The following is a 15,184-nucleotide window of genomic DNA, read 5'->3' as shown; positions in this document are numbered from 1 at the left end:
AATACAAATAAAATAAATCTCTTCATATTAACAAACTAAGGCTTTGGCTGTGCTTTTTCCATTTAAAATCAGAGGCAACCACTGCATTTTCATCACGATCCAAACAAAGATGCTAAATACATGTTAGATTGCCATTAGATTGTATAATTTAGAGATCTGAAGCAAAAACAGAATGGCTTGATTTTATCTTTGTGAATGAGACGCAAATGTCACTCTCTGACAGCAGGTGGCGCTTATGGAACAGCTGGTTATTTATAGGCTGCTGCCCCTTTAAGACCGAATGCACGGATCCAATATAATGATGCACTTGAGATTTCTTTCTCCACTGTTTACGTTCACTTAAGACATAACCGACTGTGTTTACGAGAATATTTGCCGAGAGTTATTTTGAGAGAATTTTGTGTGTATGTGTTCATTCAGATGCAAGGATATGCAAAAGAGGAATCAATTCTGTGTACGCTCATTGTCTGAAACGCGGCTCTCTGTGCGCGCTTTGAATGAGTGCGTGCAGCTCCGAATGCGCGTGAATGGTTTAAAACACTTGAATGTTTAAATCGGCAAGACTTAGAAACATGTGCAAACGATCAACTATGATCTGTTTTACCCCAACAAGCTAGTGAACAACGCAAATCAAGGAATGAATTTTAATATCACTGTTCAAGATAGCAGGGCGGTGATACATTTTGGTAGCCCGACTGGAAAACACAATAGCCCTGGGACGTCGGGCTAGCGATTTTGCGAGCCCTGAGTTGGAAGTAGATTCGATCAAACTAAGATCTAATTCACTGTTACTGTAATGTGATTAGCTGCTCTCGTCTGTGGCGTGAAGCGTTTGTGTAGCTGTGTGATGCTGTGCTGCCGGGAGGCGTGCAGTAATGGTGATCTTTAGCACAGGCTCGCTGCACAACACTGTTGCTAAGCAACGGCTTCACGGGTTGGCAAGAACACAGGCGGAGAGAGAGACGTGCTCGCATCCCTTCATTAGTGTTGGAAATGTCTTTTCTCGCTGTGTCCAGTGGTAACGGCGCTCTAACTATAGCACTGTCTGATGTCAGCTGTGTTTGTGCATGTACACACACACAGCAGTGCTGGGATATCTGTGGGTGTTGTGTTAGTGATTGAACGACCAGTCAGAAGCACTGTATAATGAGGCTGACTTGGTGTCCACCGCACTCCGATCATGCAGGTTTGTAATGGGGCGATCACATCGGATGTGTCCTGTGCCACCAGATCATGCAAAACTATGCCCAAAATACAGACCTGTAGCTGGTGTTTCGGTGATGGAAGTGCTGCTCAAAGCAGAGGGTTTGCCCAGCAGTTCAACAGAAGTATTGAAATGTGGTGTTAATATGTTTTGATGACAGTTCAGCAAATTGAAATCATCTCCAGGAGGATGCGTCTCTAAATGTGTCTTGTTTAAATGCCCCACAATGTACAATGGTTTAATAATATGCAACCAATAGAGAAATGATATGTGTGTGTGTTTCAGATCAGTGCGAGCGTCAGTGAGCGGACGGAGTGAAGCCCATCGCCTAGCAGAAGAAAATGAGTGAACTCGACCAGTTACGTCAGGAGGCTGAACAGCTGAAAAACCAGATCAGAGTCAGTCGTTGCACACACAACATCACACACACTTTCTTGACATTCGATACACATTATGAGACCATATGCTGCCACACGTCACAATTCGATAACTGGCACTGGAAACTGCAGAAAGTGCTCTCGAGACACTCGAGGTGAATGCAGATGTTCTTGAAAATTAATATTGAAATATATTAAACTGACTGCATTGATCAACAGTATCGAAAACTGGGGAAAATTACCATTTTATATTTAAGTGCTTTCACTCAATGCGACTTGCATTGTAAGCCGTTCATTGAGAATTGAACCCATGGCTCAATTTGAGGTGGTTGATTGGACCGTGATATTAACAAAAGTTTGAGGCTTTTTGCTTTGTAACCTGACCATGCACGATTACATGGTTTGTTGGATTCGATTAGGTTTTTCTCTGCTGTCAGAACAGACCTGCAACCCACGAGTGGAGAGACACTTTCTGAAGTGTTCATACAATATTGTCAACAAAAGAATTGCCATATCTGATTTTATCAGCACAGCCTTGCACATTCACTCATTATAGCTACTCCCTCACTAATTTGTTTTTACTCGAACATTGACGTGCAGTGTCATAACCAGGCCTGCGCTAGTCTTGAGTTTTTATCTTAACTGTGACAAAGGACAATACTTTTTGCCAGGCACTTTTTGCCTGGCACAAAAACTGCAGAGCATACTGTGGGCTTTCTTGGTGGTGCCTGGTTATGACACTTCTTTTGCATGTCTCCTTCGAGACAGATTCTTCTCTGTCCGAGGTTTTGTATTTGTGGCTTTATCTATGTTTTTCTTCTCAAGGATGCACGGAAAGCATGTGCGGATGCCACCCTCTCTCAGGTAGGACTCGTTAAACATCAAACCTCCGTCACTTCTCAAATCACGTTGTTGTGTTCGGATGGAGTTTCAGTTGGTATCTTTTGAACTAGATTTTGTTCTCGTGTTTCTGGCAGATCACAGCCAATATTGAGCCTGTGGGGCGGATTCAGATGCGCACTAGACGGACACTGAGTATCGAAAACTGGGGAAAATTACCATTTTATATTTAAGTGCTTTCACTCAATGCGACTTGCATTGTAAGCCGTTCATTGAGAATTGAACCCATGGCTCAATTTGAGGTGGTTGATTGGACCGTGATATTAACAAAAGTTTGAGGCTTTTTGCTTTGTAACCTGACCATGCACGATTACATGGTTTGTTGGATTCGATTAGGTTTTTCTCTGCTGTCAGAACAGACCTGCAACCCACGAGTGGAGAGACACTTTCTGAAGTGTTCATACAATATTGTCAACAAAAGAATTGCCATATCTGATTTTATCAGCACAGCCTTGCACATTCACTCATTATAGCTACTCCCTCACTAATTTGTTTTTACTCGAACATTGACGTGCAGTGTCATAACCAGGCCTGCGCTAGTCTTGAGTTTTTATCTTAACTGTGACAAAGGACAATACTTTTTGCCAGGCACTTTTTGCCTGGCACAAAAACTGCAGAGCATACTGTGGGCTTTCTTGGTGGTGCCTGGTTATGACACTTCTTTTGCATGTCTCCTTCGAGACAGATTCTTCTCTGTCCGAGGTTTTGTATTTGTGGCTTTATCTATGTTTTTCTTCTCAAGGATGCACGGAAAGCATGTGCGGATGCCACCCTCTCTCAGGTAGGACTCGTTAAACATCAAACCTCCGTCACTTCTCAAATCACGTTGTTGTGTTCGGATGGAGTTTCAGTTGGTATCTTTTGAACTAGATTTTGTTCTCGTGTTTCTGGCAGATCACAGCCAATATTGAGCCTGTGGGGCGGATTCAGATGCGCACTAGACGGACACTGAGGGGACACTTGGCGAAGATCTACGCCATGCACTGGGGCACTGACTCAAGGTGATCCTGTCGAGCCCTGTGCCGTAAACTAGTGCAGCTGTGTCAGTTCATCTGTGTTAATAGTGCTGAGGAGTCGTGTTGTGTTGTGTGATCTCCAGCAGGCTGATGAACTGGTCAGACATGGTTTTCGGCCACATGCACGCAGTATGTGATCGGCTCGGCAAAGATCACTTTATAGGCTACACAACAGCTTCGTCTCTGAGTCTGCAATCACACAAAAACATGTCTGGATAACATTTACTGCAAAATCAAAAGAAAACATTTTCCATAAAGAAAATTCTGTGTTCTCTGTTCACACCAAGAATGATAACTATAAAGATAACGATATTAGCGTCCACACCAGCGAACGATATCGTCTGTTTATTCTAAGCGCACATGCGTCTGCCGCTTTTACAGCAGGATGGAATCTGATTGGTCTATATCTTTATCGTTATCTTTATAGTTATCGTGCTTGGTGTGAACGGGCCTTTAGGACAATAAAGATTTTTTTTCATTGCGACATTTATGGACATCGTTGGGAGTAGGAAATATGCTAAACCAAAATCAAAACAAAAGCATGCACATCACTGGAAAAACTCTCAAACGGGGTGCTCGACAACATATATTAATAATGAAAACTTAATATCAGACTATCTCATTAAATTTTCGTACTTTTGGAGCCTAGGTGTGCTAACTTTTTTCTGTTTTCAATAGGAAATATGCTACCATGATTTATAGAAGCTTTAAGAACTGTATTTATTTTGGTTGTGCTACAGTAGTAAGAGTTGGGATTTTTTTTAATAGTAATAGTGTTTTTCCTGGACATGCCCTGGCTGGGATTTCTAGATTGCCTAAAATGTCTGGCTTTTGGCCATGATTGGTCAATGATGTACCATGCCTGCTACTACTACTAAACTACTTTTCAGACATTATCTTCAGCAAGTAAAAAAAAATAAGAAACCAAGCCAAAACCTGGACATCTTGCGTAATTTAGAAATCCCAGGACATGTCCAAGAAAAAAAGGATGTTATGGTCACCTTATACGGTAATGAAAATTGGAGCTTAATTGTCTTGAAAGTAATGTCAGTGTGCAAAAGCTCTTAATGGTTTTAATAATATCCATCATTTTATTTAAACAAAATATGTGACCCTGGAGCACAAAACCAGTCATGAGTGTAAATTTTTCGAAATTGAGATTTATACATCATCTGAAAGCTGTATAAATAATCTGTCCATTGATGTGTGGTTTGTTAGGATCAGACAATATTTGGCTGCGATACAACTATTTGAAAATCTGGAATCTGAGGGTGCAGAAAAATCTAAATATTGAGAAAATCATCTTTAAAGTTGTTCAAATGAAGTTCTTAGCAATGCATATTACTAATCATAAATTAAGTTTTGATATATTTACGGTAGGAAATTTACAAAATATCTTCATGGAACATGATCTTTACTTAATATCCTAATGATTTTTTGGCATAAAAGAAAAATTTATAATTTTGACCCATACAATGTATTGTTGGCTATTGCTACAAATATACCCCAGCGACTTGAGACTGGTTTTGTGCTCTAGGGTCACATATAATAGGCCTTTATCACACTTCTGTGTTCGAAAAGCAGAAGCTTCTAATAGTCATATTTCCAGCTATTATTTCCAAATATAACTCCAAAATTAATATTTAATTGCAACATGTTAAAGATTAGAAGTGATCAGCTGTTTCCTCACAAAAGTCAATGCATCCTCTCCTCGTTGACATCCATTAAAAAGACAAACAATAGCCTGCTCTTATGGATTCCCAGTGCACGCTGGATGTGAAGTGCCTCGGATGTCTCACAGGTATCGCACACTGAACGTGTCGTTCTGTACTCGCGCTCAAGAAAGTCTGAAGCAGTAAATCTGACCACTAGTTTACAGGCAACTTATTACTGAAAAACGAGCAATGCACAATCTCTCAGCGTAGCTAAGTCAGACTCAGTATGTCCAAAACTGTGTCACAAATCATTGTTAATGTAATGGACATCTATGTGAGTGGTGTGGCAGGGTCTTGAGCACCACTAACGTGTTATTTTTACTTCAATGAATCGCAACAAATAAATCAATCTAAATAAAATATATAGTGGAATATATTAGTGGAATTAAATATCATAATTAATTGTTATTCTGTAAAAATGTTAAGGTGGCCTGAATAAACCCAAGTGTCTTTGCGTCTCTGCATTTCAGTGCCTGTGATCTCCATAGATGAGCTGCTGCTGCTATTTCTGTCTCACAACTTAACTTTGTGTGAAGCTGTAACTACCAAGAACGTTTATAATTACACAATGTTCAGTTCATTCACTGTACACGCTTGTCCTTGAGTGAGATCAGGACGCTCCAGAGCAGAAGTGTTCAGTCCTCACTGAGACGGTTCTCTTGGAGAGAGAGAAATGTAATGCTCATTTCATGCCATTTCTATTTTCATTTAAAATTCCCTTATTTTATTGGCAAAATCATGGAATATCTTAAAGGGACAGTTCACCCAAAAATGAACATTTGATGTTTATCTGCTTACCCCCAGGGCATCCAAGATGTAGGTGACTTTGTTTCTTCAGTAGAACACAAACGAAGATTTTTAACTCAAACCGTTGCAGTCTGTCAGTCATATAATGGAAGTGAATGGGAATCACGGCTTTGAGAGTCAAAAAAACATACACAAACAAAACCAAATGAAACCCTGCGGCTCGTGATGATACACTGATATAAATATCGTTTATATCGTTTTTTACTGCACTTATAAGTCTGCGATCTGCCGTAAAACAAGAAGAAGAAGAAGAAGACGTGTCTGAGAACGTGCTCAGGACAGTTCAGACATTGCAGTGAATCAGAGGTAAAGAATTATATAAATACTGTTCAGTTTCTTGCATAGACCGATCGTTTCGTGTCTTTACACATCAATGTATCGTCACGAGCCGCAGGGTTTAATTTGCTTTTGTTTGTGTATGTTTTTTTTACTCTCAAAGCCGTGATTCCCATTCACTTCCATTATAAGACTGACAGACTGCAACGGTTTGAGTTAAAAATCTTCGTTTGTGTTCTACTGAAGAAACAAAGTCACCTACATCTTGGATGCCCTGGGGGTAAGCAGATAAACATCACATTTTCATTTTTGGGTGAACTATCCCTTTAAGAGGTAACATCTTTCCACTCATGATACGAGGCGCCCGTTCACCGTAGCATACCAGAACCCATACAGACCAACTAATAGCTTAGTTTACACCTCACCACTAGATCTACTACGAGGATGACATCAATCAGCTTGATGAAGAAAAAGTTTTCATGAGTATTTGTCTTTAATATTGAACCCTTTTGTAAAAGGAATATGCCTCTTGAGGTTGTTATATTGTAAACATACACCTGCACATCATACCGAACAACAACCATTAGCCCATCTCCTATATCTTATTGTTTTAAAATGAAATGCTTGTTATTGAATTGTAGCATTTATGGATATCATGTGAACAGTTTTCTGTTTATTTTGCTCCTTTAATCTCAAATATATAGTCCGTCTTTATGCAAAGCATGCCCTACATCTGCATAGAGCATGTTTTATATAGATTTTATGATCATCAGACTTCTGTTTTCTTAACACGTTGATGTTCAGAATGAGTTGAAATTGCCCTCATTGTTCTCTGTTTCTTTATTTCCACCCTCTCTCTGTGTTTGCAGGCTTCTTGTTAGTGCTTCCCAGGATGGAAAACTAATTATCTGGGACAGCTATACTACAAACAAGGTAAACGTGAAAGCCATGTGAATACATGTGAACTGATGAGTGACTCAACATGTTAAATAACTTATTTGTCTGGATTCTCTCAATTCATTTAATGAGGGACATCCTGTGATGCTTTTTAAACTGTATGAACGGGGAAGTGTTGACACGATACCAAAATTTCAGTTGTTTATATAAAGTATGATGCTTATTATTATTGATGCTAATAATAGAATAAAACTTAATTTTCACTTGACCTGATTAAAGTTTGCTTCATCGAAAAATATTTGAAGACCAAAGAAACAATTGTACATGGCAAACAAGTGGCATGTCTGTTAGATTGCATTTACACTCTGATCTGAGATTTGAGCCCGAAATTTTGCAGTGTTGCATTAAAACTCCTATTCAAAGTGTGAATGAGTTACATACTGATAGCGGGCAAAGAGCGCTCCCTTTATGATCACTAAAGCTGTCAATCACTCCAGTTCAGAGCAAGCTCACCGAGCTCTGCACTCTTGCAAAAACGCCCGTATGATCTTTACAGATGCATATAAGTATTGTAACCAGCGATGTTTCATAACAATGCATGGATGGTTACCACATTGTTTGTTTTGCATTTAGTATATAGTTATGGCCAGTTGTTGCATTGCATTGGTGGCACCTGTAAAACACATGTGAAATCTGATCTCAGTATTTGACAGTTGTGCAATGATGCAAGTAGAGCCAGCAAACCTGTTTTTATATTCTCATCTGTCAACTGTATGAGCTTCATGTTAATACAGATTCAGCATTAGTAGCGAATGTGTCATACGAAAACTAAAACGTGTTGATGTGTAGGTGCATGCTATTCCGCTGCGTTCCTCGTGGGTGATGACTTGCGCCTATGCGCCGTCTGGAAACTATGTGGCCTGTGGAGGCTTGGATAACATTTGCTCCATCTACAACCTGAAGACCCGCGAGGGGAACGTGCGTGTCAGCCGTGAGCTGGCTGGACACACAGGTAACTGTCTTTAAAGAAGTGCGACTGAATTTGGAGTGTGGTGTTACGCTCTCCTTCCTGCTGTTTAACTGCTGTCTTCACACAGGCTATCTGTCCTGCTGCCGCTTCCTGGACGATAACCAGATCGTCACCAGCTCAGGCGACACCTCCTGGTGAGTTTGGGTACTGCCTCAGAACCAACCTCCCATCCTCAGCAGCGCTGTAGTTCCCATGATGTTCTCACTGATAATAACATACACTTAGCCTATAGGTTGAAAGTCCTTTTGTGTGAAATTGCGCTTTTGAATTGGGCTTTGTTTTTAAATGAACTCAACTCATTTCACAAGAGCCGTTTTTTAATGTTGTAGCGTTTAGTCATTTCCTTGAGCACTGGATCAGGTCTGTTAATTACCAGACAGTGAACAATAAATAGAAATGAAGAAACATAATTTTTATACAGGTTCTTATATTTATACCTCTAAACAGGAACATTTTTACTGATATATCAGTACGAGTACATTTTTTTTTACCAGTATCTCTTACGAATATTGTTGGCTCTTTGACAATTTTTTTGTTTCTCTCTTATAAGTTGATTTGGGTATTTGTCTGCTAAATGCAGAAATGTAAATGTACCAATTGTGAGAGATATATAATTGAGAGAGCTCTGTGTTCATTTACACACTCTCAGATTATAATATAGTGTTTTCAGAGTGGCTCGTTCACATTACATGCTTCCTTTCAATCTAAATTCGCAAAATTGACAACATTTTTGTTCACATTAATAATAACTGGAACAGTGTAACTTTGAGTGTTTTTATTTGTCTGTCTTAACAGTGCTCTGTGGGATATCGAGACCGGGCAGCAGACGACCACATTCGCAGGTCACACCGGTGATGTAATGTCACTGTCTCTGGCCCCAGATACTCGTCTGTTCGTGTCAGGCGCCTGTGACGCCTCTGCTAAGCTGTGGGACGTCAGAGAAGGCATGTGCAGACAAACTTTCACCGGCCACGAGTCTGACATCAACGCCATCTGTGTAAGCGGCTCCCACATGCACTCGCCGACATACACATGTGCATTGCATGTATAAGCTGGTAACCTCGCTGTCTCGTCTCAGTTCTTCCCCAATGGAAACGTGTTCACCACGGGCTCGGACGACGCCACCTGCAGACTGTTTGACCTGCGTGCCGATCAGGAGCTAATGGTTTACTCTCACGACAACATCATCTGTGGGATCACCTCCGTGGCCTTTTCCAAAAGCGGACGCCTGCTGCTCGCCGGCTACGACGATTTCAACTGCAACGTGTGGGATGCTCTCAAAGCCGACCGCGCAGGTCAGTGTGAAAGAGGACACGCGGAGATACTCTGCAGTCATGTTGATGCATGGGTAACTTAATTCACAAACCCGCATCTGAAACTTGATGAAGACGAAGCCAGTACTTTGGTGTGATCAAACACACCAGAACAAACTAATCTACGTCTAAATTTGGTCAGGGTTGGTACTAGGCTATGCCCAAAAAAAACTCCTGTCCACCTTATATATAACATAAGAGGCTGCTGGTGTCATTCACTTCTAGTTATTTTAGCTGTACATTTTGTTGTGCTGCTTGATATTGCAAACTGGTAATTAATGTCTTATTATTTCAATGTGTTGTTAAAATTATAAGCATTATGGTTTTTAGCACAGATATTTGTCTGTTTAATGAACTTTGTGATTCTTGTAGTTGTTTACCTATAGTGGCTAATGAAGGAAGTCTCCCACACTCACAGAAAATAGTCCATCTCCACACACACACACACACACACACATCCTTATTGTGTGTCTATTCTGTATGTTCCGTTTGCTCTGTTTTTGCAAATGATATATATGCATGATAGTGTTTTATTAACATCTTTTTATTGCAAATGAACAAATTTCATTTTATTGGAATGAATGTCAACAGATGGGAGAAAAACATGAGATGTGTGTCCCGATATGTGACTGTAAGAGGTTCAGTATGAAGTGACGTGTGCATGTTTGTGTGCTTGCAGGAGTTTTGGCGGGTCACGATAACCGTGTCAGCTGCTTGGGTGTAACTGACGACGGGATGGCTGTGGCTACAGGCTCCTGGGATAGTTTCCTTAAGATCTGGAATTAAAGCCGCTAGGTAAACTGCTCATTTTCAGCTACTCATTTAACAGGTGACATCAGTGCATTGATTTGTCACACCATTCCTGACATCAGCTGATATTCAGGGCTTTTAAGACTAGCTGCGTCCCAAATGAAGCACTATACACTAGGGCTGAAACGATTAGTCGACAAATATTTTTGTTGTCAAGTAGTCGTTTGATCTCATATGACCTAATGTAAGAGCCTGCAATAATGCGGTTTGACCAGTGTGGCGCTGTAGTGCAAGACTGTGATTCAGCTCTCCTGATGCAATTCAAGAGAAGAAGACACAGCCGAACCTGAAGCTGCTGAGCGGCGTTTGGATGAACATGTAAATATATGCTGCGCGCTTTCCTCTCAGTAACGAAATAAACACAACAAAATCTGACAGCGGTGAGAAAGCAGCAGTTCAGAAAGCATCTGATTACAGCGATGTGGATGTTTGCTCGAGCTCTGCAGTTCAGTACTCCAGTAAAGTCCAGTCACGTCATGTTTATTTATATAGCACTTTATGCAATAGATAGCCTTAAATCAAGCAGCTTTACAAGTCAAGTCACCTTTATTTATATAGCGCTTTATACAATACTGATTGTGTCAAAGCAGCTTTACAGTGTCAAACAGGAAAATTTGTCAATAATGCAAGAAGACAATAACAAAGAGTCATTTTTCAGCTACAGTCAGTTCTTTGATGATTCAGTGATGTCATCATCCAGTTCAGCTCTCCCAATAAACAGTATTAAACATGAAAAACCAGAGTCAGCTCTCCAGTGTGGAGCTAACTATTGATACACTCTATTTATTAGTGGGAATAAAAATATTTAATTAAAGTGATAGTTTGGTTTGCAGAGATCAGAGGACTGTTTTGATTATCATAACCCTATAAGGTATTTTAAGAGAGATCATGTTGTGAATAGTTTATCCAAAAATGAAACGTCTTATCACTTACCTTTATTTTGTTTCTTATCCATATGACTTACAAAAATATATTTTAGGCAGAATGTGTCATTCAGCTACTTTTTCATATAGCTAATTAAATGGTGAATAAGAGAGTTTCTCTGCCATCTCATTTTGTGTGCCAAATATATTTATTTGTATAAATTAATTGTATAATTGTAATTATATAATATGACTTTCAAAAGCTGAAGTGATTACCTTAATTTATTTGTTAGAATATGTATAACTCAATATTTTAACTAATTGCAAAAGCTGAATAATCAATAAATGTCTACTGATTAATCAGTGGAATAATGGGTGATTAGTCGATTAATCATTCTAATAATCGTTAGATTAATGGATTATCAAAATAATCGTTTGTTGCAGCCCTTCTATACACTAGGGTTGGGCTGATAGACATCATCAAAAAACACATCTTAATTAATCACACAATATCGCCCAGTGCAATGCATGCTTTCAATTTCCGCTCCGTTACTTCAAATAATTTTTATTTGAATAAAAAAGTAATTAATTAATTACTTAATACTAACATAATAAAGTTGTTCCCGATCACAATACAAATGACATTCAAAACCGTTCAATGAACACAGTTAAAACCAAAAACGCCAAACGAATTATAGGCTAGATATTTTATACGAATTAAAAACAGCAACAAAATTCAAAAGGATTTAAATTAAATTAGATCAAATAAGCTAGAACATGCGGGGTCACATCGTGGGTGTTGGATAATAAATATGCTACAAATAAAATAAAAATAGCCTAATAATAATTCAGTCTAATGTTTTAATCCTCTGACGTCTGCTCCGCATCGCTCCTTAGGCCCGGGTATATACTTCACTTTCCGTTTCGCCACGCAGCTTTCAAAGTATACTCAACTGCGGTTGAGCTCGACACATGCATAGTATCTCACCTATTTGACTCAACATTCACCTCGCGCCTGCGCTGTTGTACGCGGACCGTCCGATGCCAGTTTGGTAGACATCACCCAACCCTACTATACGCTATGCACTTACACTTATGCATTATGCACTCAATGTAGTGTATGAATTATATAAGGTTATTTTGTCATTTATAATCGGAGTCTGGTAGCCCCTCCCCCTTCACGATGCAATTAAAGCTGCAATGCATGAAGTGTCCAACATTCCACACTTGGTTTTTTCGGTTATTTAAGTGCATCATCCGGGTATTTAAAGTGCACTTTTCCTTTTTTGGAATTTTCAGTGTAAACACACTACTCGCACCATTTATACGACAAAACATCATAGAATAGTCCACAAGTACACGATTTGGGACGCACCTCGTGACTAAATAATAGCGAATGCATCAGAAACAGTCTGTTTGACCGTATCATTGTTTCAGGTGCGCACCCAGCAGTGATGTCAGATTTGCAAATAAATAGTTGTAATGAGCTGCTGCCTCGTTCAGCGGGTCTCCATCAGCTGTCCAAGTGCATCTCTGCTGCCACCTGCTGTTAAAAACAGATGCTTCGGGTCACAGCTGATCATGGAAAGGCGTTCTGGGGTCACTGAAATGTTTTCACGTTTTCTTTTTCCCCTTTCTTTCTTTCCAGATCGCATCCGGACTCTAAGGTTGACTGGAAGACCATTCCAAAATGAAAATGTTCGCTTTTATTCCCCTCTCTCCTTCTCAAACACAACAGAACTGACCCCAACATCTATAAACGACAAAAGAGCAAACATTTCTTCTTTGAAAAAAAACTAAAACAAATAAGAGCACAATTGATACACTCGGCTAGACTGTAGTTGGTAAGTGGATAAAAGCTGATAATTGTGCATCCTTCTGGGACCATTTTCTGATACTGTATTGAGAGAACACGAGACACTCATTCCACTGCTATTGTCATCATGCTAACATCTATCTTTAACATGAAAACAGGAGGTTTTTCTAAAAGAAACTAGCTCGATAGCTTTATGGGCCTTTTTTGGACCTCTCCCCCAGTCAGGATCGCAGGTGTCCTTTTGTCTCCTAGTTTTTGAAAATGCTTTGGGATCAAATTTTTAGTTAAGAATTAAAACAAGCGTGACGTTCTCGATGTTGTCCAGATCTGTCACACAGCTCTTTACATCAGTAAACTGTAAAGGATTTGATCAGGGGTCCACTAGCTGCTATCAGGCCTGTATATTAGTCCCAGGAAAGTTGATTATTAATTTTTTTTGTCTAGTTGCAAATTTTTGTTTGTACAAGTAATACAGTTTTGCAGATACGCTAACTAACCAAGCACGTGCTGTTCATGATGACGAATGCTTGATTTACGAAGATGAAACCATGTCAATTTTAACCATACTTCTCCTCATGCTTTTTTGGAAAATGTAGAGTAATTCAATGAAGATTAACCAATCATTTTAATAATTTTATTTTATATTTTTCTTATCTTTGATGTGGAGGATGTTGAAGGAGGGGTGGGCAGTTCTTCATTTTTTTGGTTTCAGCAGAGGTGCCCGTTTTGTGCTTAGAAAACAGTTACTACTCGGTGAATGACGTTGTATAAATCAATGTTTGAAAATAATGATATTGAAAACTTTTTAAGTTAAAAAAATATATTAAAAAATCTTATTTTGGTTGTCTGCCATGGGTGGGAAACTCGTAGAATCGCATGCTGTAGAATTGCTTAAAAGAGGTGCATATGGAACTAAGTCCTTGATGTTTTTCTTTTTTTTTTCTTCTTTTTTTAAATAACCTGTTAAATAGATCATCACAGTATTTATTTTGTTTTTTCTCTCTTTTTTTTTCTTTTGCTACTCTGTGCATACACAATTTAGTTTAACTTTCAAAGCTATGCACTTAAGAGAAGCAAACATGTTGATCACAACAGCGAATGGTGAGTTGTTCTGTCCCTGGAGAGTTTGTGAATCCCACACACACACACACACACACACACACACACACACACTGACCCTGTACAAACACACACACTCAAATAACTAGAACAAAGAAATCTCTCTCTGTAGCAAAAGACACATTTCAGATACTAAGACAGTGCTAGAGACATTTTGTAACAAACAGGTTTTTGTTCTTTAATAAAAAAAAAAGGAAAAAAATGATGCAGCATCTGAAAGGCAGAACTCTTCTGTTGTTCCCTCTCGACATGTATCAAGAAAAGCGCTCTTTCCTTAGCTGTAGTGGCATTTCTTCCATTCTGTTATTTCTCTGCAACATTCTGTACAAAAAAAAACAAAAAGTGCTGTCGTTGTGCGTTAGGCCTGGAGTTGGCAAGAAAAACGAAACAAACAATGAACTTAATTTGCTTTTCTTCCTCCCTCTCTTCCCCATCCTCTCCTTGCCTCTCTCCATATGAATAACTTACAGCTCTGCATTCCCACTGTACCCTTATCCATCTTTTGTATTTAATTTTAAAGTCAGTGTACAACAGAAAGCTGGATGCAAGTTAGAAACTATATTAAAATGTACTGTTATTTAAGATGTAATAAAAGCAGTTTGAGACGATTTTGTTGTTTCCCTTTTTTCTTTTTTTTCTTTTTATGAATTTATGATATACTGGTATATTCAGCATGCCTGAAAAGAGATAGTTGTACTTTGCATTAAGCATGAAAGATGATCAAATTTATTTTTATGCCAAAAATTCAGAAGGTTATGCCCAGCTTTTGTCTACAGGTGGTGCTATAACCAAACTTTAAAGGGGTCATATGATGCGATTTCAAGTTTTCCTGGCTGTTCTGACTCACAGACTGTAAGTATGTTTTCATATTTAAAGGATTTGCCACTGATGATTCAAACGCCAGTTTTGGGCAGTGTAGAGTAGCGTTTGTAGTTTGTCATTTCTGTGATCACAAATGCAGACAGAGTTTTATGTTTACGTGGCGCGATGCAACGCAACGTGTAAAAAGACAGTATAAGTCATTATAATCCGTAATTATGT

At 39.1% G+C, this 15,184-nt stretch overlaps 1 protein-coding gene across 2 annotated transcripts in view; it reads left to right on the top strand.

The window, feature by feature from the left end:
- Nucleotides 1-14,485, top strand: part of LOC107684465 (guanine nucleotide-binding protein G(I)/G(S)/G(T) subunit beta-1-like) — a 17,043-nt gene extending 2,558 nt beyond the window's left edge. The window contains exons 2-11 of one of the 2 annotated variants that reach the window (XM_016480718.1): nt 1,490-1,602; nt 2,407-2,445; nt 3,376-3,482; nt 7,165-7,228; nt 8,042-8,204; nt 8,290-8,356; nt 9,018-9,219; nt 9,301-9,517; nt 10,215-10,330; nt 12,857-14,485. In XM_016480718.1, coding sequence (XP_016336204.1) covers nt 1,546-1,602; nt 2,407-2,445; nt 3,376-3,482; nt 7,165-7,228; nt 8,042-8,204; nt 8,290-8,356; nt 9,018-9,219; nt 9,301-9,517; nt 10,215-10,321 — 1,023 coding nt within the window. In that variant the 5' untranslated portion in view covers nt 1,490-1,545 and the 3' untranslated portion in view covers nt 10,322-10,330; nt 12,857-14,485. Of the gene's footprint in view, nt 1-1,489; nt 1,603-2,406; nt 2,446-3,133; nt 3,263-3,375; nt 3,483-7,164; nt 7,229-8,041; nt 8,205-8,289; nt 8,357-9,017; nt 9,220-9,300; nt 9,518-10,214; nt 10,331-12,856 lie in introns of those variants that run through there. The other variant, XM_016480717.1, reaches the window with a different exon arrangement.
- Nucleotides 14,486-15,184: the final 699 nt, after the last annotated feature.

This window comes from Sinocyclocheilus anshuiensis, unplaced genomic scaffold, assembly GCF_001515605.1.
Source record: "Sinocyclocheilus anshuiensis isolate Anshui unplaced genomic scaffold, SAMN03320099.WGS_v1.1 scaffold397, whole genome shotgun sequence".
Lineage (NCBI taxonomy): Eukaryota > Metazoa > Chordata > Actinopteri > Cypriniformes > Cyprinidae > Sinocyclocheilus > Sinocyclocheilus anshuiensis.
Note: the sequence above shows the minus strand (reverse complement) of the source record. Positions and strands in the feature narration are given on the sequence as shown.